Genomic DNA, 27,094 nt, shown 5'->3' on the forward strand with positions numbered 1-27,094 from the left:
ATGGCAAATTGAAAAGTAAAAGAAAATAATTCATTTTGGGCAGAACAAAAATTTTTGTTAGACTGGAATCAAAATGTTTCATTTACATTTTGAGCCTTTTTTAAACATTTTGCATTTTTAAAAATAAAATGAAGAAAAATTCTACACACAGTCATTTCAACACCCTAAATCAGAACTTTGCATTTAAAAAAATGTTGAAATGAAACATTTTATCTTTTCCAGAATGTTTTTGTCTGTTTGTTTTCAAAATGAACAATTTATCCAAACTGAAATTAATTCACAAAATTCTTGATGTTGTTGAATCTGCATATTTCACAGACAAAAAGTTTTGGCTGAACATTTTCACCCGGCTCTAATTTAGGACCCTAAATCCCTTTGACTTTCACTTATTAGCTTCTTCAGTCACACAGGTGCTTTTGAAAATTTTACCCAGCACCTACATCTGATGCACAAGAAAGTCAGCAGTAAAAGGACTGCAGAGGAGCTGGTATATTAACAGAAATCTTAAACCTGATGACTGAGTGTCTGGCCACAACCAAGGAAGTAATAAGATATTTGGATGCATGGAGAAATTAAACATATGCTAGGGGAAAAGCCAATGCCAAATATTCAATACCTACTGTGCCTCATTTTGCGGAAAGATATGAAAAGTTGGAAAGGTAAAAATGAAGGGGAACAAATATAAGTAACTTCTTAAGCAGTGAATGGAGGCTAGAAAAACTAGTATTGGGTATTTATTACAATTCAGGAAATTGCAGGTCTAATCATGCAATTGTCCCTGTATGAAATTCAAGCATGGACCTTCCCCCCTCAAAGGAAAACTACGACAGGAGCTGACTTAGTATAGGACATGAATGAAACACTGTATCTAAAAGGTATAATGGGAAGACTGTAGATGCCCCAGAATGTTCTGAGATGTGTGAGATTCTGGAAGGAAAGGGAAATGAATTTACAGTCTGGTAGGCCAGGCTCAAAGGAGCTTTAGGAGGAACTTGTTTTTTCACTGGGATGATTAGTGTGTAGAATCAATTGGTTTAAACATCAATAGCAGGAACTAATGTATATTTAAGAAATGCTTAGAGGGAAAAATATATTACAAGATACAGTCGAAAGAAACAGATGTGGATGGGTAACATGATCTCCTTAGTGCCAAAAGTTCCTGTTATATAATGTGTGTTTCATTTGTTCAAATGTCAAGGATTCATTAGATGATGAATTATGGAATTTAGGTTTGCAATGCTACCCCCATGGTCAAGCAAAGCTGCAATTGTGCAAGGCAAGCGACCCTGAAATAAACTTAGGAAGGAAAATAACATCTTGGTTTAGAAAGGATCCAACAAGCTGCTGCCCTTGAACATAGCTCATTAGTGCAGTTTCATTCCCTTGATGAGCTCAGAAGAACAAATAATAAAGGTCTTGCAGAAAGAAACCTGTATTTGTATTCCTGTCGAAGAACGGGAAGCAGACCCGAGTGAGCTCTTCCCAATTTGCCCCATCCTCTTTTTACCTTGTGTAGTTGCATATATTTCACAATACTTGTTAGCTCTTGATTTATTGTTGTATTTTGGGACCCCTTTTCCAACCTATTCCTTCCTCTCCTGCAATAGCAATCCAAGACTGACATAAACTTTTACTCTTGTTACTGCCCAGTAATCATAGGCATTACAGGTAAACTGGGGAAGGCCCAGGTTCACCAAGAGGCACAACTCGCTCTAGGAGCAATATGATGACATCAGTAACATAACCATATGGTTAGGAGCTGCTGCCTCCTTTGAGTGACTGAGGACGGAGTGTGTGTATGGGGAGTGGGGGCTCCCAGCTGCCACAGCTACTTAGCTACAGGTGGCTGGGGGAACTTCCTAACTGCTTCTGCCCTCTCTAGGTGGAGATGGGAGCCCTGACTGCCACTGTTGGGCTCCCTCCTACCCAATTGCCACTGGTGCAGCTTGTGCAACTGTCTGGATCACTTATTATCTTTATACCCTCTGAAGCAGGGAGCCCTGTGATGAGACTGGTTCACTTCCCCCCCACCAGAGCTGAAGGCTGTCACCTCCACAGGCTGCTCTTGGTGCCGGGCCCTGTGAGGAGGTTGCCTGCCACACCTGGATCAGGTGTGTGTGTGTCCTGTTTATGGGGAGGGACCTCCCTCCAACTGTATGCTGCCCAGAAGTAAGCACTCTGCTGGGGTGGGAAGGGCTGAGGCCTCCCTCCTCCTGGATGCACCCAGCCTACCCAAGTATGGGGAACACTGGACTAGGGAACAAGGAGGCCTCAGCCCCCCTGAAAAGCAGCAGTAGCAGGGGCTTACGAACAGGCAGTGGGCCCCATCAGCCTATTTGAAGGCCCCTTTCATCACCAACACAAGTATTACGATTATTTATTATTTTTATTATCATAGCAGCTAGGAGCAGGACCCTGCTGTGATAGGTGCTGGAAAAACACAGAACAAAAAGACCTTGTCCCAAGGAGTTTCTAATCTAAGTAGGGGCACAGTCATGTGGGATGGAGTGGGGCCACTTCTGGGGTTCTCTGAGTGGGTGTGTCTAGGATCCTCAGCTGCCTTAATCCAACTCTGGTTAGGGGCAGTTGAGATTGTGAGGATATTTACAGATATGAGGGGGAAGAAAGAATGAGGAGGAAACAGAGGTGGTGAGGGGGGACAGAGGTGGGGGGCTACAGGGAGAAGACCTGTGATCAGAGTAAGGTAAGAATCAGAGAAGTGTAGGACTGGAAAGGACCTCAAGTAGTCCTCTAGTTCAGCCCCCTGCACTCAAGGCAGGACTACATAATAACTAGACCATTCCTGACCGGTGTTTATCTAATGTGTTCTTAAAAACCTCCAGTGACAGAGATTCACAGCCTCCCTAGGCAATTTATTCCAGCCCTTAACTACCCTGACAGTTAGGAGGTTTTTCCTAATGTCCAACCTAAACGGCCCTCGTTGCAATTTAAGCCCATTGCGTCTGGCAAGAGTTCACTTCTGATCTCATATCTGCCTATGAGCTGCTGCCCATGGGATGGCTTCAGTACAGCCCCAACACACACTCCCTGGCGGTTCTGCATTAACTAAATCTACCTGCAGTATAATCCTGCTTGCAGCATCGACAGACAGACGGACACAGGGACAGATACTATCAACAGTATCAGCCCTCTCCGTTTATAGCACCAGTATGCCTGTGTAGTACCTACCTGTCTGTCTACTCAGGCTATAGTCTCTCTCTCTCTCTCGACTTTCTCTCCACTGTTGTCCTCACAACTGTGTCTCCGTATAGAGTATCCAGAGATTTAATCTGTCTAATCACCTCTGAGAGTTACACAGAGTGCTACAGTCCCACAACCCCCCCCCCCCCCCCGCGTGCTATGTGTATGCCACAGAAAGACACACACCGGCTGCTCTGCAAACCAAACCTCCAGCCACTGCTTGACACGCACAGCGCAGGGAGACACACGCACACATGCCCAGAGCGCGGCACACTAACCCCCCTCTCCCGCCCGAAGCGAACAGACTTCCGCAAGGCAGCCCCGCTCAGAGAGGGACACCTCGGGACGCTCCGAGGGACACAGGAGGTGTGGAGGCGCTGCCCATGGCTGACAAGAGCTTCATTGAGAAACCCGAGTCCTTCCCGCAGAAGGAGGAGGCTTTGGAGTGGGGCTACGAGGAAGGTAAGGAGAGGGTGGGAAGGCAACGAGCTCCCCGAGCTGCTGGCTGGGGCCGAAGGAGGGAGAAGTTTCATTGTGTGGGGGAGAAAGGGACATTTCACCTATGGAAGGGCAAAGTACAGTGACATGCAGCCCATCATCACATCGTCCCCTCTTCAGTAGCTAAACTTTCAGGGTAATATCGAAGCTGAGATCATGGTGTCAAGGGGCACTGTCAACTTTCATTTGTCCCCAAATCCATATTTGGTACAAACACCCTTTTATGCAACATCAGGCCAATAGAAATATTTTCCCCATTAAACAAACAAACAAACAAAAACCTAACAGGAGAAATCAGGTATTTTAAAATAAATAAATATTCCTCTGCTGCCTTTAAAATTCAGACCCTGCAGCACTAAGAACCTGATAGTGAAACCAACTATAAAACAAAGTAGAACTGATTTAGTTGATTTCATTGTCCAAGTTCAGAGAAATGCAAAAAAGGCAAACTGATAATAAATTATGAGTAGCCAATGGGATTTTAAAAATGCATTCATTCATGTTGAACTATCGAAGATGCTATTAGTAACAGGGGTAAAAGAATTAGTTCGTTTACGGCATTTTTTTGACAGTGTCCCTTTAAGTGAAGGGGTCTCTTCAATGATATATTTTTGCATTTATGTAAAGGTTAAAGCTGCATGTCCTTCACGAAAAGCAGTCATATTTTATTTCCACATGATAGTTTTTCATTTTATTTTTAGGAGTCGAGTGGGGGTTGATCTTTCCTGATGCTAATGGAGAATACCAGTCTCCTATTAACTTGAATTCAAGAGAAGCCAAATATGACCCCTCACTACTAGAAGTACGTTTATCACCAAACTATGTTGTTTGCCGTGACTGTGAAGTAATTAATGATGGACATTCCATTCAAATTGTCCTTAAGTCAAAATCAGGTATGCTTAATCATTGTTTACATTTTTTTTCCAGCACAATAAAATGGATGATAAAGTTTAGATTATCTTAAGCAATATTCTCTACACAGTAACTGAAATGAGAAAGAACATTCACTTCTAGAAATGGGCTATGATCCAAATCCTGCATCATTTTAGTCAATAGGAGTTTTGCCACTGACTTTAATGGAAGCAGGAGTGAGCTTTGTGGGTAGCAGGATTGTTATGGTCCAAAACTGGACATTCATTTTTTGTGAAGCTCTTAGAAATCTAATAATTAATCCTTATGTCAAGAAAGTTTGCTGCTGTTAGAAATCTAATAATTAATCCTTATGTCAAGAAAGTTTGCTGATGCCAGCCTGGTTCACAGCATGCAGCATTGTTCAAAATTTCCGCTTATGATGGTGTGACCTAATTCGCTTGAGCCAACAGTGTCTGAAGTTTAGAAATTGTCCAGAATATAACTAAGATGTTGTGGAACCCAAATTGTATTTTATATGTATGGCTGACAGAAACTGTGGACCTGATCCAAAGTCTATGGAAATCAACAGGAGTTTTCCATTGACTTCCATGGCTTTTGATGATGCATTATATGGATAACTGTGGACCTTGATGGTTCATTTAGGATAAGATGCTTGAATTATACTTAGGATGTTGATGGGCCTTCAATTTTAAAGGGTCAGTATTTACCACAAAAATAACTAGAAAGCAATAAAAACACGATTTCCAGCTTAACTGAAAGTTGAAATCCTGGATGTAGAATTCTGTGATCAGAACGTTGGGTCTGGTTGAGCTATGCTCAGTGCAGGACTTAAAAGTCAGGAGGGAAGGTGGAGAGAAGCAATCCTTTGTGGCCTTCCAGTTCTGTGGTAGATAGGACCCAGTTCAGACCCTGTATAAAGTTAGAGGAGTCTCAGAACTGTGCTGTCTGGTAACAGCCTTGTAGAGGCTGTTATGAAGCACAAGATTGCTAGAGCCCAAGGCCTTCCAGCCATGCTTTGTTCTGCCTGACATGCCACCTACTCAAAGCAGTCTGGGAAGGATGGTGCAGAGCCAGCTCTATGCCAGCTGGTTATTCACCTATGCTGGGGGAATCCCCAGCCAATGCCCTCTAATTTTTGACAGGTCATGTGTGCAAAAAATTCTTCTGTGCAAATTTTTGACAGGCTGTGTGCACAAAATATTTCTTCTGTGCAAATTGTTGTGCTTCTGTGCACATTTTTGTGCACGCGGTGTTTAGGATCTGTGTGCACGCGCACACATGCACAGCTTAGAGGGAGCAGTGTCCCCAGCTGCTCTGTTAGTGCAAAGAGGTCAGAGCAAGGGCTCAGGATCTGGCCTCTGATGTTTATTTTCATCAAACCAATAATATAGGTGGCAGATTTGTATAGTGGAAGGAGAAACAGGTGTGCAGTGTATATCTTTGAGATGAACTTTAGTCTGTCAAGCTAGCACTAAGGATTAATGTTAATGTTCAGAAAGTATAGTGTTTACCATATTTTAACAAGGATGAAAACTTGCACAATGTGACCAGTCAGTTCACCACAGCAAGTGTTCTGAGGGCCATCAGTGGTACGTGGGCCATAGTTTGGGAACTTCTGTTGGGAGATTTTTACAGAGAGTTAAAAAGTAATACATGTCTGGATATGAGGTCCTTGAAAAGCAGTACAGTCACCTCTAGGTCACCAACGGGAATTCAGAATGATAGTGCCCAACTATAAGCTGGCAGTCTCAGTCAAGTCCCATCTTCTGTTCCTAGGTCTGCCACAGATTTCCTGTCACTTAATCTCTCTGTGCCCTGTTCTCCACCTGTAAAATCAGGATGGATGTTTCATTACAGGTGTATGTCTTCTGCCTCCAGGAGGGGGAGGAAGGAGTTAATAAGCTCCCTTAAGCTTAAAGACCAAGGACAACAGAACGCCTCTGTGTCCAGTTCACTAAACTGGCCAGACCTACGATCCTGCTGCAGCTCCCACAGCTTGCCACCTCACAGGGTGCTGTGAAGACAAATCTATTCAGCCAGCTATTTAATATATAATAAATGGGAGCTACTGAGCACTTCTGAAAATATGGCCAATTAATGTATGAGAAGTTCCCATATACATAGCGAAGTAGCCATAGAAAAGCCTACAAATATATAAAGTAGATGACTAAAATATATATTAAAATCAATGGTTATTCCATTTCAGAGTATATGTTTTTCAGTTGTATCATTGCACAGTGCACATATTGTTGTCATCTATAGAGCTATCATTAATGATGGTTCTTTTGATCCTTAATTCAGAACATACATTCAGACTCTTCATTTGACTTTGTAAACATTTTACAGGTTGCATCCAGTTTCGGCACTGTGCATGTATGATATATAAGATGGAGGAAGCATGACTGACTTTATAATGGAGTAGAATAGATATGATTGAGAGCCTTCTTGAATATTTCAGAAATATTTTCAAGGGTATTCTACTAGCAGAAACACTTCTCCTTTGACCACAATGGAGGTCAAGTATACTCTACAAGGACTGACAGTTTCAGAATGATTTTCTGGTAGGGAATCGCACATTGCAGAGAGGCAAAGTGCACATGAATATGTTCTATGCACTGACAATAAATACTCTTAACATGGGATGAGTATCATGAATGAAACCTCATAGATAGGTTTGGTGATGGTCCTGTAGATCCAAAACAATATTACAGTAGAGAGCACTTCCAGTTACACACACATAATGGGAATAATACTTCCTTTCACAAAAAAAAATCTGTGTTACTAAAGATATAATATTAATATAACACATTATCAGATTTTGCTGTATTCTGGACATGTTGGTTTCCTCAATGTTTATCACATTAACAATGTAGCGCTTTGTCAATAGTGATATAGTTAAGAGGAATATAAGATGCAAATTTGAATCTACACATGCACTTTAGGACAGTCCTGCTATCTTACAACTGAAAGACTTTGTAACTGTGATGATGCTTAGCAAAGAGCATCAAAGCTTTATGTTCTGTCGATGTGGAAGACATACTAATCAGTATGGGTGACTTTGTCCTTTGTTGTAACTTATAGTAGAAATCTTAATTGGTGAGTTTTACCTCTGACATGTTACAATTCTTTTGGCAAACAGTTCAATATGATAATATTGTGTGTTAGTAGTATTTCACCATAGCTGGTGCTCCAAGCTGAAAATGAGATTGTATTTAGTTAACATAGATAAAATTATTTAAGATTGTGGATCCTTTATTGCATAAAGCCCAGCATAATGCAACAAAAAACTATTTAATTTTCACTAATTTACTGGTCAAAGAGGGTCCGATGCAAAGTCTATTGAAGACAGTGAGAGATTAGAGTTTGAGCTTTGAAGCAGACCTGTAAGCACTCTAAGCTCCAAGTCTGCCCTTGTATATGAGAACATTACTCCTATTGACTTCCGTGAAGAGTTTTAAGCATGTATCTGAGGGCAATATTTGGTCCTAAGCAGCTTCAGGACTCATTGGACCAAACTCTGGCATGGATGGAAGTGAGTGCCAAAGTTTGGCTTCAGATATGTACACCTATGTGTATATCCCTTTGCAAAAAGATAGATTAATGTCAAATGTTCAAGTTATAATTTATACTGCTTTCCATCTCCTATGACTGGGGGATGGGTCTTTTTGTTGTTTAATTTTAAGGCATTATCCCACATTCACAACTGTGGCTTTTGGAAACAGCAATAAGAATATTCTGGCAGTCTAGAATACTGTGAAGCATCTTCCTAGTGGTTTACTTTAAGTAAATATAGTTTAGTGTTGATATTGAATCTTAAGATTATTTATTACGAGCTCACAGAACACAAGGGCAACCTGTATCTCACAAGCTTGGCAGGTGGTGTCTATCAAAATATCATTATCTTACAAAACGCTGGCAGCCAAGAATGCCAGAGTTTCATGACCAATTTCCGCACAATAAACACAGGTGATACAGGCGAGGCATTTGTACAGCTATGAGGCAATTATGCAGTTTGACACCAGAAGGAAACTGCATCATCTGGTTAGAACACAGAGCTACTGTTTGGCTATCAGTCTATAAACGTATTCACTCTTTGGAGTGATAAGCATACAATGCTTTTATCTTGCAATATGACTAGCTGTTCCACCTTGCAAAACTCAGAATGCCGGATAATACCATTTTCATAGCCTTATATAACTGAGAATGAATTGGGATTCTGCAGATGCGTAATAATACAGGAGAAAAGGCAGCCGGTATGTTAGCTTTGCTCCCATTTTCTCTAAGATAGAGAAATATCTCTATCTTACAGATATTTATACAGAAGTATACAGAAGTTTGCAACAATCTCCCAGTTATTTGTGGACAATGTACTCAGCAGCTTGTTTGCTTGGAAAACTAAGTATGTCTTCATTTGTGTTCTTTTCCAGTGTTAGTAGGTGGGCCATTACCTCGGGGACATGAATTTGAACTACATGATGTTCAGTTTCACTGGGGGAGAGAAAACCAGCGTGGCTCTGAACACACTGTTAATTTTAAAGCTTTTCCCATGGAGGTAAGAGTGACATCGTATTGAAAAACACCTGCTCTATGCACAAGATGTTAAGTCATTGCTTGATAACCTGGTAGTTCAAAACAGCATTTCTTTTTGCTCTGCATTTTTCCTTCGAAAATACCGTCTGCTGAAGTGTGCTTTAGTGCCAGTAAATTGAGATTTGCGTCTTTAGTAATGTGCCTCTAGCATACATCGTATTGCATGATTAATTGGCCATAAAGTTAACTTGCAGAACTATTAACTTCTGTCTTAATAATATTAGCATTCTAACAAGATCTGCTATTTCAACACTTCCTATGTCACCTTGACTAATAGCTATAGTTGGGGGAAAATAGCTGCTGGAAGCCTTTCCATGGAAAATAATAATTTGGGGTAAACTTGTTTAAAAAAAGCATAAACAAATTGTTCATGAAAAGCTTTAGACATCTGAAAAGTGGAGAATATATGAAATTCTTATATATAATCATAGCATGGAGTGAAGTTCAGCTTTGGAAAGAAGGGTAAAGGTGTACTGCAATCTTAAAATTTGAGCTGTTCCACAGATACTCAGCTTCATGTTCCACCATTGCAACTGTGTATGTGTAAATGCAAGCCTGAGAATCAGGCCCTTGATAGCTGTGCCTGGCTTTTCTGCTAGAAGAGAATATCTGCCCCAACTGCTGATTTTTGCCTTAGAAACCCAAAATACATTTCTGTCACTGATAATAAAAAACATTGGATGATAAGACCTTCAGGAGGACACAAACCAAGTGTTTGAACAAATGATAAACAAAACTGCATGGTTTTTACTAAATCTTTTAGCAACACACCAAACTGGGACCAGACTGTAATCGCTATTATTCCATTAAAATCCCGAGTAATTCCATTGAAGCCAACGTAGTAACTCTGGATTTCAACTGATATAGCTGATATGAGTATCTGGCTCTCTGTATTTACTGATCAGAGCAGCAGTTTGATCTTGAATTATGACTCTATGATATGGGAACCATCCTATACACCCTGACATTAATAAACTGGGCCAGCTATTACAGAACAGCTACAGAATATCAGTGTAACAACCCTTGTAAAGTCTGACTTTAGAAAGGAATGTTACTTCTCAATGTTTGGAAGAGGATTACTGTATAGTTCCTTCCTCTGGTTCTTTACCCTTGATATCATAACTATTAGCTAGAAATTAAGCAATATCCTGTATCTCTAAGTGTAACAATCTATTATTTTCTAACTAGACATCTTGGAATCTGGTACAGGGTTAGGACATTACGGTTCATGGCTAAATAGATTAGCAAATTAGGCTTGTACTGTGACCTCCGGGACGAATACTTGAGATCATTTACAATGTTGTTTTAATAAAACGGCTGTTTATGTGACTCAGAGGCTAAGTTCATTGTTATTTTTATTATTATCAGAAATTTGGTAAAGTTTTGTTTTTTCAGCTTCCGTAATGGAAGAAGTCAAAATGTTGACTTTAATATATTTGTTATCATTTTAATTGAAACACTTTTAGTTGCAATAACCAAGAAAAGCCAGACAAAGCAGCAAACTGCAGCAAAGCGGCAAACTGCAGTCTAATGTAAACATTGTAACACCTTTTAAAATATGTACTGTACATGCTGTTCACAATCCTCCTCCCTTTGTTCCTGCAAAGAAATACAATGCCCAACCTTCCCTTGCAGCCAAAGACTGGGAGGAGGTATTTCATACAGGCTTCCTCAGAAATCATATGCAGTATTCTACTGAGCACACTCAGGGATACTTTACTCTCTCAGGCTGCTGATGCTACATGTTTGATAAAGAGCTCAACAATAGAAGATTAGGATCTAGTTCCATTTCCTTGAAAGATACGAAGGCTAGATTGTGATATGGAGTACACACCTATACAGGGGAGAAAAGGGAGTAAAAGCTACGCTTCTACCTGTGCATGAACTACCCAAGCCTTGAGTGTGGAGATGAACGAGTAAGTAGGTGCTGAACCTCCTTACTCTTCACCCCCTCCAGAAGGTGAGTGGGGAATGGGAAGGAAGGGGTGGCGAATGTGTGGAACCTTGATTCTCCCCCTCCTACTTGTTGCCTGGTGCAGGGGTGGAGGTTAGCAATTTACTGCTGATATAGGCCGACAGCAAATTACCACCCTACTGGAGCAAGGGAGAAGTATGGAGGGAATTGTGCCTGAGAGGTGTCTCTGAATGTCCTAGTATGTCCCTGAACTTGTCCGAGGATGGCATAGCTTACGCACTTGTACTTGCTCAGGACTGGGCCAAACAGCACAATTTAACCCTAAAAGAACAACTAATTTTTAGAGTCAAACACAGGAAGCTGCTATAAAATAAAACTGACACTGGTCAAAAATGGTTCCTCACAATGCTAGCAACTTGACTGGGAGCAGAGTGGAGAATTCTGTAGAATCCATCCCTTTAAAATATTGGCTGATGTTAGCTTGTTCTGTGCACACATTACTAGCCAGCTGCAGTATGTTTTTTCCAACCTTGTGCAAGCTATCAGTGGAAGGGAATAAGCTGCAAATCATTTCCAAGCCTTTCCAAGATGTAGAGGAAGAGAAAAACCTTCCCTTTTGCTGTCATAAATTTTCAATTAAAAAAACCCACAAAACCTCACAGTTGCCTGCGGAGTCCGAATGAGTTTTGAACAGCAAAGCCAAACAAAAGTAAAAAATAAAATAAAATAGAATAGTCTTTTGAGTAATGTAATATAAAACAAACTCATTTGTTCTGTAGTATTTTTCATCATGACAATAACTATCACTAAAATTGCTGTAATAAATACGTAAAACTCACCCAGTCTAAATGAAACAATTAGATATTCTTTTGCTCATCTGAAATGATGCCATCTTAAGTATTTAATTGAGACAAAGTACTATTTTATGGCTTCAGACTAAAATTATGATATTACATTTCTCTCCCTCAAGCATCTTCAGCATCAGTTTAGCAATACATAGTGTTTGGTTCTTTGGATTTTTTTAATGAGCACAGCTTTCAAATCAGATATATAGACTGTACCAATCTGCCCTCTTTCATTTCTGTGGGAAAAAATTCCATGCCTCTAATGCACAGGTTTATACTGAACTTTACATTAATTTTAAAATGTCTGAATTAGGTTTTGTTAAAGCATTTTTGGACCAAATTCTGCTCACCTTTGGTATGTCTACACTGCAATAAAACACCTGTGGATGGCTCATGTCAGTCGGCTTGGGCTTGGGCTGCAGGGCTATAAAATTGCAGTAGAGATGTTTGGGCTGATGCTGGAGCCTGGGTTCTGGGACCCTGAGCGGGGTGGGTCCCAGAGCCCAATCTCCAGCCTGAGCCCAAATGTCTATACTGCAGTTTTGTGGCTCCACATCTGAGGCCCTGTAAGCCCAAGTCAACTGACATGGGCCATCTGTGAGTGTTTTATTGTAATGTAGACAAGCCCTTGAGTGAAATTCACCCCTTATTTGGCATATATGCATAGGGTGACCAGACATTCTGTTTTTAAAGGGACAGTCCCATATTTAAGCCCTCCTGCAGGTGTCCCAACTTTTTCTTAAAAAAAGACAAATTATCCCATATTTTTTGTCTCCCCTGCCCCCATCAGTACTGGCGGGTCCTGCTGCTGGTTGGATCTTTGACCACCATCCGCCCGCCCACCAGCAGTGAGCTGGGGGGAGGTCCAGTGTGGGTGGGTGTACAAGGCTGGTGGTGGGGCTGGCTACTCCCCATGCTGGTCTGTCAGCACAGCCCCTGTTGCATGCTGGCTCTTGGTCATCAGGGTCCTGCCTCCCCCATCCTGTTTCCGGCCAGCACTGGCTGCACACCAGTGATAACTGGTGAGTGTGGGAAGGTGCCAGGCGTCAGCCTCTGCTACACAATCATCAGCCCTTTACACATTCCCCCCCTTGCTGTCTTCTCCTTGATTTGCCATTTCACACCCCCCAGCCCGACTGCTCCTCCATATCCCCTCCCGCCCATGCGGGGTGCATCCTGTTCCCAGCACTGTGCAGAGAACCAGCCCCTGGTTGGAGCGCTCAGCTCATCAGCAGCCTGGCCAGCAGGCTCCTTCCTTCCTCCACTGCCTCTGGCTGGGCAGCCCCCCCAGGAAAGCCCAAGACCCTCCGGCCTGGGGCGCTGGCCAGGAGGAGTGAAGCCCTGCATGGACCAAACCCCCTGCACAGAGCTGGCATGGGGAAGCCTCTCCGTCCCTCAGCTAAGCTCTGGAGTGTGTGTGGGGGAAAGCGATTTCCAGCCTGTTCACACCCCAGACCTGCAGGCTCCACAGCAGGCCCTGCGGCAGGGGCTTAGCACCCTCTTTACCTGTTCCCCCTCCACCCCCGCCCTGGGTCCTTCCCCACAGGGAGTGCAGGGCTGCTGCTCTATCCCCTAGTCACTCTCCTCTGCTGAGCCACCTCTCTGGCCGGGTTTGCTGAAGCCCCTGCAGTCAGGTTCCCTGGGCCCTGGTGCACAATGCATCCATAGGGCTTAAGCCCTCCCTGCCCACGCTGTAGCTGGGGGACAGGAGGCGGCTAGGTTATGTCAGTAGCCAGCAGCAGCCTGGAGGTGTTAGCTGCCTTTCAACGCTGTGTGGGCAGGAAGGAACAAGCTGCTTCCAACCACAGGGGAGCGAGGCGGAGAGAAGAGATGAGCTCTGTGAAGACCCAGTCCAGGTCATCCCTTCCCCCCTCCTGCCCCTGCGGCTGGAAGCAGCTCCTGTCCCTTCCCTATGGCACAGTGCTGAAAGGTTGCTGCTGGACACATCCTGGTGTGAACCCTAGGAGAAATCTGGGGAGAGGAAGCATGTGACCCTGCGTGCCGCCCCATGAGTTGCCTTGGGAGATGTGGCGCCATGTACCAGGAGAGGCGGGTCCATTTTGGGGGCCCAGCGAGGCATGGAGGATGGAGAGCGCCGGGCAGGGAGGGTCAGGTCAGTCGGTCACCCCCCACCCCCGTGTGAGGGAGGTGTATGTGTGTTACCTCTCCCTATGTGAACCCTAAAGCCTTAAAGATAAGAAGATAAATAACAAGAATCCAACTATGCAGTATTCAGAGGTGAAAGTAAACTGGTACAGTCCGGTATGGCGTACCGGCAAGAGCCAGTATGCCGTGCCGGACCGGACTGGCTTCCCCGGCAGTGATTTAAAGGGCCGGGTTCCAGCCGCTGCAGAGAGCCCTGTGCTCTTTAAAGTGCCAGCGGAGTTCTGGCAGGTGGGCTGGGGCGGGGATTTAAAGGGCCCGATGCACCTGCCACTGAGGGGAGCCCCAGGCCCTTTAAAGCACGGCCCAAGCCCCGCTGCTGGAGCCCCAGGGTAGCGGTGGCAGGGCTCCTGCAGTGATTTAAAGGGCCCGGAGCTCCGTGGCGGCAGGAGCCCTGGGCCCTTTAATTCGCCCCTGAGCCCCAGGGCTCCCAGCCGCCTCTGCAGCTGGTAGTTCTGGGTGATTTAAAGGCCCTGGGGCTCCCAGACACAGCCGGAGCCCCAGGGCCTTTAAATCTTGATTTAAAGGCCTAGCCTCTTCCGGTTGAGGCCACGCCTCTTCCGGTTGAGGCCACGCGCCTGCTCAGGACTCCAGCATACCGGTAAGTCCTTTAAGTTACTTTCACCCCTGGCAGTATTTCTTTTTGACAGGGGCTCAGACATCTTGATGTTAATTTGAACATTTGTACTGCATAGTTCTGATTGCCATTGAGTTCGCTTGAATATGAGTAATTTTACCAGGTATTCCGTATTCAGCATAGGGAAATATGGTCACCCTAAATATGTAGTTCAGAGGCCTTTGTGCTGTTTATTTTATTCAATGATTTATTGCCTCATTTGTAAATTTGCTTGATAAACCAAAGCAAACACAAACAAAATACATGTAATTGTAACACAGGGTCGGCAATCTCTACTCCTCTCCATGCACACACAAATCCTACTTTACCTCACACAAATACTCCCATCAACCTCTTTGAGTCTGGTGAGAGGAGTAAGGCAAGCAGGCCCATATTAACAACACTTTTTCTGAGATTAGGCACCAATCGTGCACCATTGAAATCAGTGGGAGTTTTGCCATTAACTTTAATGTGACTATGATCTGGGCCATAAACTCAAATGGGAATGTTTTAAACAAGGCCTACATCTCATTCACCTCAATGATCTCATTGATTTCCTGCTTGTAAAGGATGGAATTCACTTCTTTGCAGAGGGGCAGCACAAAGCCTATGAATTGCTTAAGATCCATTTATGATCTCAAAATAAGGGGGTGAATTTCACTTTTTACAAGCAGGAGTTGGCTCAGAGTGCTTTAACAAAACTTAATTCTGCTATTTTAATTTTAAATTTGAGGTTTTTCTGCTTATAATTTTTAAGAAGTATTTTTAATAAAGTTCCCAAATAGAATATTAACTTAATAGTCAAATAACTAAATGACTGTTCAATCTAGCATCATTGTTGACTAGTAACGTAAGTAGTGTTTAAAGTAGTGTTTTTTATGACTAACAACTATTCTTTTATTCACAACCGGATCCAGATTCAAACCATCACTGGTGAAAAAGAAATACACTATTTTACCTCTTATATAGAATACAGGTATAATTATAATATGTACCCCTTACACACACTTTATGAATCAGGCTGATTCCTGGTACAACTCCAGAGTCATCACTGGAGTTACACTGGGGGTTGAATCTAGCTGAAGCTCTGCAAAAAAAGTATTTTCCAGCAGTTTTTCACTTAGTATGAACTTCAGATTTTCCCCTTATTTACTAGTTTGTGTTTTGTTTTTGGCTGTTGTGCAAAACTGGAAACCCTCTCTCTCCCTCTCAGTAGACCAAAGAGAAACTGACAAAATGAAATAAATCATTACCATAATTTTAAAAGTAATATGAGCAGCATATGATTCCTGAAATAGCTTTGTTACCAGTTGCTAAGCTCTTTCATCATGAGATTTGTTATTGTTGTTGACAGATAATTTGATCCAAATGATCACTCACAGTCCCTAAATTGTACTTTGATTCTAGGTAATTCACCAACATGAACACCGAGTGCTTATGGCTTTGCTCAGTCACACATAGTTTATACTTTGCAAAGAATATATCTAAGAACTATATACAGTATTGCAGTGTTGATTCATAGGCACACCAGCTGCATTAATGGTTGATATGCTAGCAGGCCGGCATGGCTTTGATATAGTCGGATGTAGGGAGAATTGCTTCTTCCGGCTCTTTGAAAGAAGGGTATTCATGCACTTATGTTGAATGTGTCTGGGGCCTTCTTTGTGAGCAAAAACTACAATTTAATCCAGGGGTGATGCTGGGAAGACATACAAGATACTACTCAGCCACCACCATTTAAGAGAAAAGTCACCAGCAGGCTAATCCCAAACAGCTCATTGCCCATCTGCTCCCTTTTCCAGGGATTTTCCTGTTTTTGCCCAATCGTGCAGCAGATGCTCTTGAGTCTCATGCACACCTGAGAATCTTTTGTGCTGGTTACTGCAATAGTTCCTCTGAAGCACCACTGTTACCAGTACAAAGGATTCTGGTATGCATTTAAGAAATGGAAGGTCCCCACTACAGATAAATCAGCCAGAAAGCAAGATACCCTTTTGGGTAAGAAATGACACGCAGGGAATGTTTGGTAGAAGGAAATGAGTAGCAAGACATGGAAGAGGTCTGTGGTTGAGGGCTAGTTTTTGCCTAGAAGGCCAACACACTGGGACCAAATCTTGTTGTATTCACTTAGGGCTAGGCTGTTGCACTTAGCCACAGTGTGTAGTAAAGGCTGATCTGGAACTGCACCATCCTAGGGGGAGCACTGAAGGTGGAGAGCAAGGACTGCATTCATGGCATCTCTATGGAAGTGCAAGGCATGGAAGCACTATTATCCCCAGTCTATAGATGGAAAATTGGCTAAATGACTTGGCCAGTGTCTCACAGAATGTCTGTCAAATGACTGACTAAATGGCAACAGAACCCAGATTCATAGATGCTCAGAAACTGCTCAGAAACTGCTGAGGCACTCAGATACTACAGTATCTAGATACATAAATACTAGAGTCGGTAACATTTTTTTCCAGTGGAAGAGTTTTCCTTTGGAAAATGCTGATTAGATTAAATTGAAATGTTTTGTGGGAATGTATCGATTTCATTGACATTTTTGACCAAAAATTATCGAAACATTTTATTTGGGTAAAGTCAAAATCTTTAGTTTCCATATGGCCAAAGCACTTCATTTCAACATTATTGTTTCAACTTTTTTGCGGTATGAAGTTCAATGTAACATACTGTAATATAGTCAAAATAATAAAGTCAAAATGAAACATTTTCGTAAGATCATTTAGATATTTCTGAAATGAAAATTTTCCCACTTTGTGGAAAACGTCTTTTCATTATGATTTAGGATGAATGGAAATTTTGAAATGTCAGAATTCCTCATGGATTTAAAATTCTGAGTTTCAACCAGCTCTAATAAGTATCTATATAAACAGACCATTCTCCTGAGTCCCAATCTAGTACCTTAACCACAGACTATCTCAGAGAAAAGTCATTACACAATACTAATGCAGCATGTAAAACTGCAATTCAACAGCGGGCTATTAAAGATACACAATGAAGATTATTATTGTTGGAAACATGGGCAGTATTGAGCAGAAAATTGTTCTGAGCTTCCTTGAAGTGTGTATTATTTAAGTATAACTGCTCATTGGAGAGAAATGAAGATTATGTTTGGAAAATAACCTACTCTTGCTGTTACTGTCATCCATTTAGGAAGAACCTCTGGTCACCTTACAGCAAATATCAAACCAATTATCTGTAAAAATGAAATAAATCAGATGGGAGTGATCATTTTGTTATTCTGCCTTCATTAGATAAATCTATGTATAAAAATAAAATCAGTGAGATTAAGAGCCCCCGTCCTGCAGCCCTTGTTTAAATGACTAATCCTTCCTCGGGTGAATAGTCTGGTTTTAAATCCCTGGAAATTAATGCCAGTTACCTTAGGCCCACTGATTTCATTTGGGAAGCTGGTCGTATGAATAAATTTTCCAGAATTACTCTCTTAAATCACACCTCTCCATGTTTTCTTTGAAGCTTAGAAAACTGGTGGCTCTGATAGCACACAATATAGTTAACTCTTCCACAAGATGCAGTAAACTTGTATGCATTAATAATCATTTATATTAATCCAGTCCTCTTGCCAGGTTTTGGTCTCTCAAAGCTTAAAAATAATATATCAACACACACACACACACACACACACACGAACCAGCAAGACATAGCAAAAACAGAGTGGAGAGACTTTTACAGAAATCCTCATCTTTCCCACACCCCCCCCTTCCTAGTCATCCTAACTTAGAGGTAGTGGGAGGCCAGCCTGGAGTGCACTGTGCTTCAGCTGTCTCCAGCTGAAGTGCAGAACCTTGAGTACTATTATCAGCTGGCACAGATTAGAGCAGCTCCAAGGTTGCTGTATCTTTCACCTGGGCGGAAACTTGGCACAGCAAAGAATCTGGCCTATAAATCTGACCGCAGGATTTACACAGCATTTCACGTTCCTGGTGAAGGGTTTGGTGCCAAAAGCCAACAATCGGGAGCCAAGTAATGACATATTTGCTTTTTTCTTCTTTTGTTACTATATAGAATATTTATTAAGGGTGGAAACAGTTTTCATTTTGGGATGATTCCTCTTTCCATTGTATCTCCTGCACACTCAAGGTGAAAAGTTGAAAACCTGAAAATAGTGGAGTTTGTCCTTGTAAACAGGAATAAAATTAGATTTGCACAAATTTGGTGCATAGCTCATCTTAGGAACCCTCAATTCCCCTGCCTCTCCACCCCAGTAGCTAAGTTTAAAAATACATTTAGGTCCTCTAAGGTAGAAGCTGCTGTACCATTGAAAATGCATATAATTATTTGATGAAAAATGCCAAAATTTGAATATTATTCACAAAATATAATTTAACCAACTATAGGGCTGGTTGAATAAATGAAATACTTATTCACAAATAGCACATATGTTTGGTAAAATCATGATCTGTTCACAGACAGGAAGAATATTCAAATGAAATGAATTGAATGAATTATCATGGTCCAACCTCTTCACTAAAGGAACACACAATAATTTACTTATAATGCACCCCTAATTATACAATTGTGGGGGTGAAATTTATTCCTCCCATAACTAGTGAACAACATATGACCTGACACAAGACCCTTGTATTGTTACCTTTGGTGGCCTAACTGCACAAACTTCTCTTAGTTCCTCTACCAATCATACTGAGCTGTTTGCCCCCACAGTACTCTATGGCAGTGAGCCCTGCCTGTTAATCATATTGATTATTACAGTGATATTTTGGTCTGCTATGCAAAATCGGAGTAAAAGGGTTTTGTGTGTGGGGAACTTAAAAGATTTTGCGAGGGATCAGGTCCTTCTCCCTGTAAACCAAGGCAAAGAGAGGAGAACCTTGCAGCTTGGCCACAGGAGCTACTAAAGCCCATGGCCTGCAGTGGCAGCTGTGGCTTACTGCATTACATGCAGGTAGCTCAAGGTCACATCTTGCCACTTTCATCGGTGTTGAGAGAGCTGCTCAGCATTCATCTCTGTGTCCATCAAAGACTCCCTGTGTGGCCTCCCTGTTTCCTGACCTCATGCACAATGGAAATGAAGTAGCACTGTTGATTAATCGCAGTTAACTCAAAAAAATTAATCCTGATTAATCGCAGTTTTAATCGCACTGTTAAACAATAGAATACCAATTTAAATTTATTAAATATTTTGGATGTTTTTCAATATTTTCATATATATTGTATTCTGTAATTGAAATCAAAGTGTATATTATTTTTCATTATAAATATTTGCACTGTAAAAATGATAAACAAAAGAAATAGTATTTTTCAATTCACCTTATCCAAGTACTGAGGTGCAATCTCTTTGTTGTGAAAGTGCAACTTACAAATGTAAAGATTTTTTTGTTGTTATATAACTGCACTCAAAACCAAAACAATGTAAAACTTCAGAGCCTACAAGTCCACTCAGTCCTACTTCTTGTTCAGCCAATCGCTAAGACAAACAAGTTATTTTACATTTACAGGAGGTAAAGCTGCACTCTTCTTATTTATAGTGTCACCAGAAAGTGAGAACAGGCATTTGCATGGCACTTTTGTAGCTGGCATTGAAAGATGTTTACGTGCCAGACATGCTAAACATTCATATGCCCCTTCGTGCTTCGGCCACCATTCCAGAGGACATGCTTCCATGCTGATGACACTCGTTTAAAAAAATAATGCATTAATTAAACTTGTGACTAAACTCCTTGGGGGAGAATTGTATGCCCCCTTCTCTGTTTTATCCACCTTCTGCCATATATTTCATGTTATAACAGTCTCAGATGATGACTCAGCACATGTTGTTCATTTTAAGAACACTTTTGCTGCAGATTTGACAAAACGCAAAGAAGGTACCAGTGTGAGATTTCTAAAGAAAGCTACAGCACTCAACCCAAGGTTTAAGAATCTGAAGTGCCTTCCGAAATCTGAGCGGGATGAGGTGTGGCGCACGCTTTCAGAAATCACTGAAGAGCAACACTCCGATGTCGAAACTACAGAACCTGAACCACCAATAAAAGGAAAATCAACCTACTGCTGGTGGCGTCTGACTCAAATAATGAAAATGAACATGTGTTGGTCCACACTGCTTTCGATTGTTATCGAGCAGAAACCATCATCAAATGTCATGATAAAGAGATTGCACTACAGTACTTGTATTAGATGAATTGAAAAATAATATTTCTTTTGTTTTTTTACAGTGCAAATACTTGTAATCAAAAATAAATATAAAGTGAGCACTGTACTTTGTATTCTGTGTTGTAATTGAAATCAATATATTTGAAAATGTAGAAAACATCCAAAATATTTAAATAAATGGTCTTCTATTATTGTTTAACAGTGCGATTAATCACGCAATTAATTTTTTTAATCACGTGATTAATTGTGATTACATTTTTAATCGCTTGACAGCCCTAAAATGAAGCATTTCTGCTAAAATTAATCCCTTCTTGTATTGTAAGGTGGGGTAAAGAGGAGAACTTGGCTGGCCTTTTCTGTATTTCTGATCCTTACTTGTCTTTCCAACCTGCCAAAAATAGTTCTAGTCTTTAGTCTTTCCCCCTATGGAAGCCCTTCCTGCTATTAATTCTGTTTTTCAGAGGACTGTCAATATTTCTGCTATGTCTTATTTGAGATGAGATTGTCATGTGTGAATTTACTGTTCAGCATAAGGACATACCATTGATTTATATGTAATGTCTCAATTCTCTATCCCTTCCTTAACACAGCCTAACAGCTTAGTTACTCTGACTGCTTAAGCAAACTTAACAGCTTAGTTACTCTGACTGCTTAAGCAAACTGGACTGTCCACAATGACACCTAGAGCTTTTCCTCAAATGTTACAACTACTTCAGAACCCATCACCATGTGTATGGATAGTTTCAGCTGTTCCTTGCACTTTCACTCGTATAAATTGAATTTCAGCTGTAGGTGTGCCATTCCGTCATCTAGTTTTGTTCAGGCCCTTTGGTGTGTGCCTTGCAATCCTTCCCTTTATTGACTAATTACATCGTTTTGTGTTGCCAGCAGATTTTCAACCCTTCTTCGAGGTTGCTAGTAAATAAATTGAACAACACTAGTCAGTGCTGGTTTTGGGCTACACCCCTACCAGCCTCTTCCTATAGAACAGGCCATTTATTCCTAATCTACGCTTTCTATCTCTTAGCTAGTTTTTAGTCCATGATTGAGAATTACATCTCACCCCGTGGGTATGAAATTGGCTGAACAGCATCTCACTGTTACCTTGTGCTCTCCTCACATCTGTTCATCGTACCCACCTGTTGTCTCTTTTGGACAGAGGCTATCTTTTTGTTGTGTATGTTTACAGAACCTAGCACAATAGGGCCCCAATCATTAACTGGGCCTGTAAAGGCTACTGCAATACAAGTAAATAAACATATGTATAGTCATACTAATTCTGAGGGACTTTATATCACCAGCCCTTAGACTTTCAAAGTCAATTATATCCAATGGTTCTTCTTTCTCATTCAGTGAATTATGACAGGTTAGAGAGATACCATTTAGCCTAGCAGAAGTTGTGCTGGTTTTTCCCCATTATACTTGTTGAGGTGCCTTCTAACTCTAATGATTTTTGTCAACTGTGTTCCCTAGCACTGAAATGCTGTTCTCCAGTCCATACTTCTCAGGATCACCTTTATTATTGTTTTCAAAGATGGGCTGTCTCAGGGTGCCTCTGTTACTACCCAGTGAACCTCTTTGCCTAGCTAGCTCTGGTTGTTTCACAGCCAGCCATACACACTGGGCTGCTTATCTTATACCAAGGTATGTATTTACTCCTCTCTTACATAGTAATGCCATGCAATGCAGTCTTACAGCCGGGGAAGGCTTCCCTGCAGCGCATGCAAACTGTTTGCTTCCTTCTGACCTCCTCCTGAGCTGCCCCTTGCTTCCTGTTTCCTCCTCCTATGTTCTCTCCAATTACCTTGCTAGCCCAGTGCTCACAATGCCCTCCAGAAAGTGTATAATTGCCCTCAGCTGGACCTGCAGCCTTCTCCAGACTGTCAGTGTTCAGCGTGCTGCTGATAGCACTCGGTCACGTGGGCACAAAGTTCTATTCACTTCTCTGTATAGCAGCCATTTTTGTCTGCTTTTAAAGGAGACTAAGGGAGTTAGGTGCCCAACTCCTGTTAAAATTCAGTGGAATATCAGCATCCCTGGGGTTCGTTTGAAAAGCCCAGCCTGTAATGATAAACTACATAGCTTTTGTTAGCATCCCAGGTGCATGTCCATGCACCGAGAGCTCTCCTCAACAGCCTGCAAGTATCCCACGTGGAACAAAACTGTACAGGTGATGTGGATGCTCAGCTCAAGATCCTTGTACCCTATTCCTCAGAGCCACACTGGAATCAGACCCACATTGCTTTCACTATTATTTATTTGTCCTCTGGTAGCACCTAAAGCCCCAGTCCTGGACCATGGCCCCATTGAGCTAGGTGCTATACAAACACAGAACAAAAAGGTAGTTCCCATCAAGCCTTCTGCACCCGTGGAAGGGACTAAGGAGGGAAGGCAAGTTCTGGCCAAAGTTGATGTTCTGTTCAGTTATCACCTAGCTTCACTCAGACTGAATTTGCATTGTGAAATGATATATTTTTAGCCTGACTGAACACCTGCACCTTGCCATTTAACCACACAGGCTTTTTTGTTTAGTTCACTTTTTTGCTTCCTTTTTGTGTTGTGGGCTACACAGACCTTCTGTCTCGCCACTAAGATATTCTCAAACAGCCTCTATACTGCTTCTATGAATTTTAATTTCCTAACTTTCCCCTTCAGGCTGTTAATAACTAACTTCCTATTTTAAAAAAAATCACCATTTTGAAATTGAGTGCCATGGTAGTATTCCTTGGTATGATCCCCCTGTGAGGATGTGGAACTTAATTACTGTATATTATGGTCAGTCTTAGTGGCTCAAACACACTTGCTTCTTAAAACAATTCAGCTGTAAGTCAAGTTTCTCCCCTTTAAACGCTCACACAAACTATTGGTTATGGTAGTAAGAAATTGTTTTCCAAGTCATGCCCTCATGTGACATTGTTTACTCAGTATTTGGGTAGCTGAAATTACACATTACCATTCTACTAGCTTCTATTGCCTTTCTAATCTCACATACATTTCTGGGCCATATCCTAAGACAGTGGTTCTCAAACTTTTGTACTGGTGACCCCTTTCACATAGCAAGCCTCTCAGTGTGACCCCCCCCCTTTATACATTAAAACACTTTTTAATATATTTAACACCATTAGAAATGCTGAGGCAAAGTGGGATTAGGGGTGGATGCTGATGGCTTGCGACTCCCCCATTTAAGAACCTCATGACCCCCTGAGGGATCCTGACCCCCCACTTGAGAACCCCTGTCCTAAGCTTTCACTAGGGTCCCTTTGCACTGTAGAAGCTATAAAAGGAACATCATACCAGTTCCAAATGGGCAGGTGAAGATTCCCTTTACTTCATACACTCTCCTCCACTTTTGTATCACGTTGTGGGTGGAACCACAACATGATGCCCTGTGGCAAACCTGAACCCGTGGAACATCCTTTAGGGCAGTGTTCCTCCACCTTTTTGATACCAGGGACTGGCTTGTTGCCTTCCTAAACTGTGCCAGGGAGACCTCAGGGGCCGGTGCCAGTCCACGGATCGGTTGTTGAGAAACACTGCTCTAGAGGACTCTACTGGCTAGTATAAGTTAGAGCAGCCCTTAGGATGCTCTAATTTATGTCCAGGGCAGGTTCAGCCCCAAGGTCAAGGGCAAGGATGATGATGGCTTACCACGGCTTTTGCTTTCCCCCATAGTTGTTCCCTTTGACTTCATCTTTGTTCTGATTGAGAGCCCCATGTGCATCCTAATTTTAATAAACTCAGATTTGTATTCCTGCTGAATCTACCTCATAAGTATTCTTCTCTACACAGAAAACCTATTCTTCCTAAGACACTCTCTCTATATCCCATAGATTCTTTAATACATAGTAATACTTCTCTTCCTCTTCTACCAAAACCATTTTTCTAGTATAAATTGCAGCCAGAAATCATGGTGTAATGCAGTTCATTCTCATCTAACCAGTATATGAAAGCCAACCTATTTGTGTTTTCAAGCTTCCTGCATTGGTACAGAGGCATTTGTAGTCTTTATGTGTAGTGATGCACTCATCTATATGTAACCCTTTGCACTGGGATGCCTATATTGGATTTCTCTGCCTTTCTTCTGGTGCAACCTAAATTAGAGCATGCCCTCTGATGCCTCAGATGTGAAATGTGAAGGAGAGCAAGGAAGACTACAACAAGGTGGAAAAGCTCAGGAGTAACCCTCTATTTTGGGACCCAGAAGAGGCTCCTCTGTAGCCATGCCACACACTGGAGGAGCTCAGCAATTTGGAGGAGGGAAATTCAAAGCGGTGGCTGGGCAATAGTCATTGTTGGTGGCAGGCTTCCCCCTGAACTGGGTTGCTATTCATGCAGATATCTGTCTGGAAGTTAATGCTGATCCTAGCAGCTGTAACTTCTACTCCATTGCACTTCCTTTTTGTCTGAGAGGGCCATTCCACAGTATTCATACAATATTTAAAACCAGAGTGAAATCAGGTTTGGATAGGATACATTTGGATACCCCTCTTGATAAGCTCTGTGATGCTTAGCTCACCCAAACAGAACCTTGGAATCTCTTGAGCCTGAGAGACACACAGAACTAATAGGGACAGTCTTTGTCTTAAACCTTTAGAAACATGCTTAGCTGACAACAATACTGGCCTAAACAAACTGTTCCAGAGATTACAGTACCTAGTTGCACAGCTAATGGGAAATTTCTGTGTAACCTAGTTCTGACAGAGAAACAAACAGGCTCCCAAGGATTAATTTACATTTGACATTGCTTGCATAAAAGAAGGGAGTCTTTGTAATAATTAGCCAATGAGAGTAAGAATTCAGGCAATGGAAGAAAATGAATAGCTGATTACAAAAATAGCACATGCTCAGTAATCAGAGTGAAGTTACAGTAGCAACAAAATGTTTTTCTAACTTAGATACATCTGAAAAATTATTCTTCAGCAATGGCAGCATATTATTGTACATATCTACTCACTATGATCCTCATTCTTGTCCCGCATTTTTAGATCCTCCCTGCCCCTCGCCCAAAACCCAACAATGGGCATGCCATATGTCTGCCTTCCTGTGAGGAACAAATAGTGGAGCGGATATATAGAGGGAATCCACAACATACTGTTGTGATGTTCCCCTGCTGTTATCTGGACCAGTGATCTGTTAGGTCACTCCAATCCTTGGCTCTGGAAGCCAGCCTTACCCTGCTCTGCTGTGAGAACCCCCACTCCTGGGCTGTTCCCGCACACCCTCTGGCATGTAAACTGCTTGGATTGTGCAACCAAATGACACTAGTCAATATCTCCAGTCCCAGACACAACCCTAGGAACCACTGTCTTGCAGTGTCCAATTATGTTCGCTGGATGCTGCAAGCTTATATGAGTTCATCAATTTAACAAAGAAATTGATATGTACCAGGCTTGTTATCCCAAGGGGAGTCTCTGACACACTTCAAACCATCGCACTGCTTCAAGTAGAATAAACAAACACATTTATTAACTACAAAAGATAGATTTGAAGTGATTATAAGTCAAAGCACAGCAAGTCGGATTTGGTCAAATGAAATAAAAGCAAAACGCATTCTAAGCTGATCTTAAAACTTTCAGTGCCCTTACAAACTTAGATGCTTCTCACCACAGGCTGGCTGTTGCCCTTCAGCCAGGCTCTCCCCTTTGATCAGCGCTTCAGTCACTTGGTGATGATGTCTGTAAATGGAGGTGGAAGAGAGAGGAGGAACATGGCAAACATTTCTCCCTTTTATCATGTTCTTTCTTCCCTCTTGGCTTTGTCCCTGTCCTTCAGGGTCAGGTGAGCATTACCTCATCATAGTCCCTGACTGACCAAGGGAAGGGGGATAACTCACTCAAGAGTCCAAAAGATCCTTTGTTGCTGCCTATTCTAGTGTCCTTTGTTCCTGTGAGGCTGGGCAGGGTTTTTCCCATACATGCCCTGATGAGGTGTGAACTGCCCCTCTGTTTCTGGTGAGTTTTGCCTGGGCTTGTTTTAAACCACAAGGACACATTTTCAGCCTCATAACTATATACATGAAATTAAAACCTATCACATTACTATAACAACAATGCTCAGAGCATCATAAGCCTTCCGAAGACAGGACAAACTTTGCATTGGATACCACACAATCATTTTATAAGGATGAACATGGAGATGCAGGGGGTTCCCCCAAGGCACAGAGTGTCACAACTGTGAAGTTTAAATCCCCAGCCATATTCTTCACAGAAGTGTGGAGAAGAGCTCAGTGTGGGAAGAGCACAACTGGGAGGCTCATGAGCA

General features: G+C 42.0%; 1 protein-coding gene across 3 annotated transcripts in view; it reads left to right on the forward strand.

Annotated features, from left to right (window-relative positions):
- The first annotated feature begins 3,394 nt into the window (after nucleotides 1-3,394).
- Nucleotides 3,395-27,094, forward strand: part of CA8 (carbonic anhydrase 8) — a 48,433-nt gene continuing 24,733 nt past the window's right edge. For all 3 annotated transcript variants that reach the window (XM_074944336.1, XM_074944337.1, XM_074944338.1), the window contains exons 1-3: nucleotides 3,395-3,663; nucleotides 4,401-4,592; nucleotides 9,000-9,124. In XM_074944336.1, coding sequence (XP_074800437.1) covers nucleotides 3,456-3,663; nucleotides 4,401-4,592; nucleotides 9,000-9,124 — 525 coding nt within the window. In that variant the 5' untranslated portion in view covers nucleotides 3,395-3,455. The remainder of the gene's footprint in view (nucleotides 3,664-4,400; nucleotides 4,593-8,999; nucleotides 9,125-27,094) is intronic.

Source organism: Natator depressus, chromosome 2 (assembly GCF_965152275.1).
Source record: "Natator depressus isolate rNatDep1 chromosome 2, rNatDep2.hap1, whole genome shotgun sequence".
NCBI lineage: Eukaryota > Metazoa > Chordata > Testudines > Cheloniidae > Natator > Natator depressus.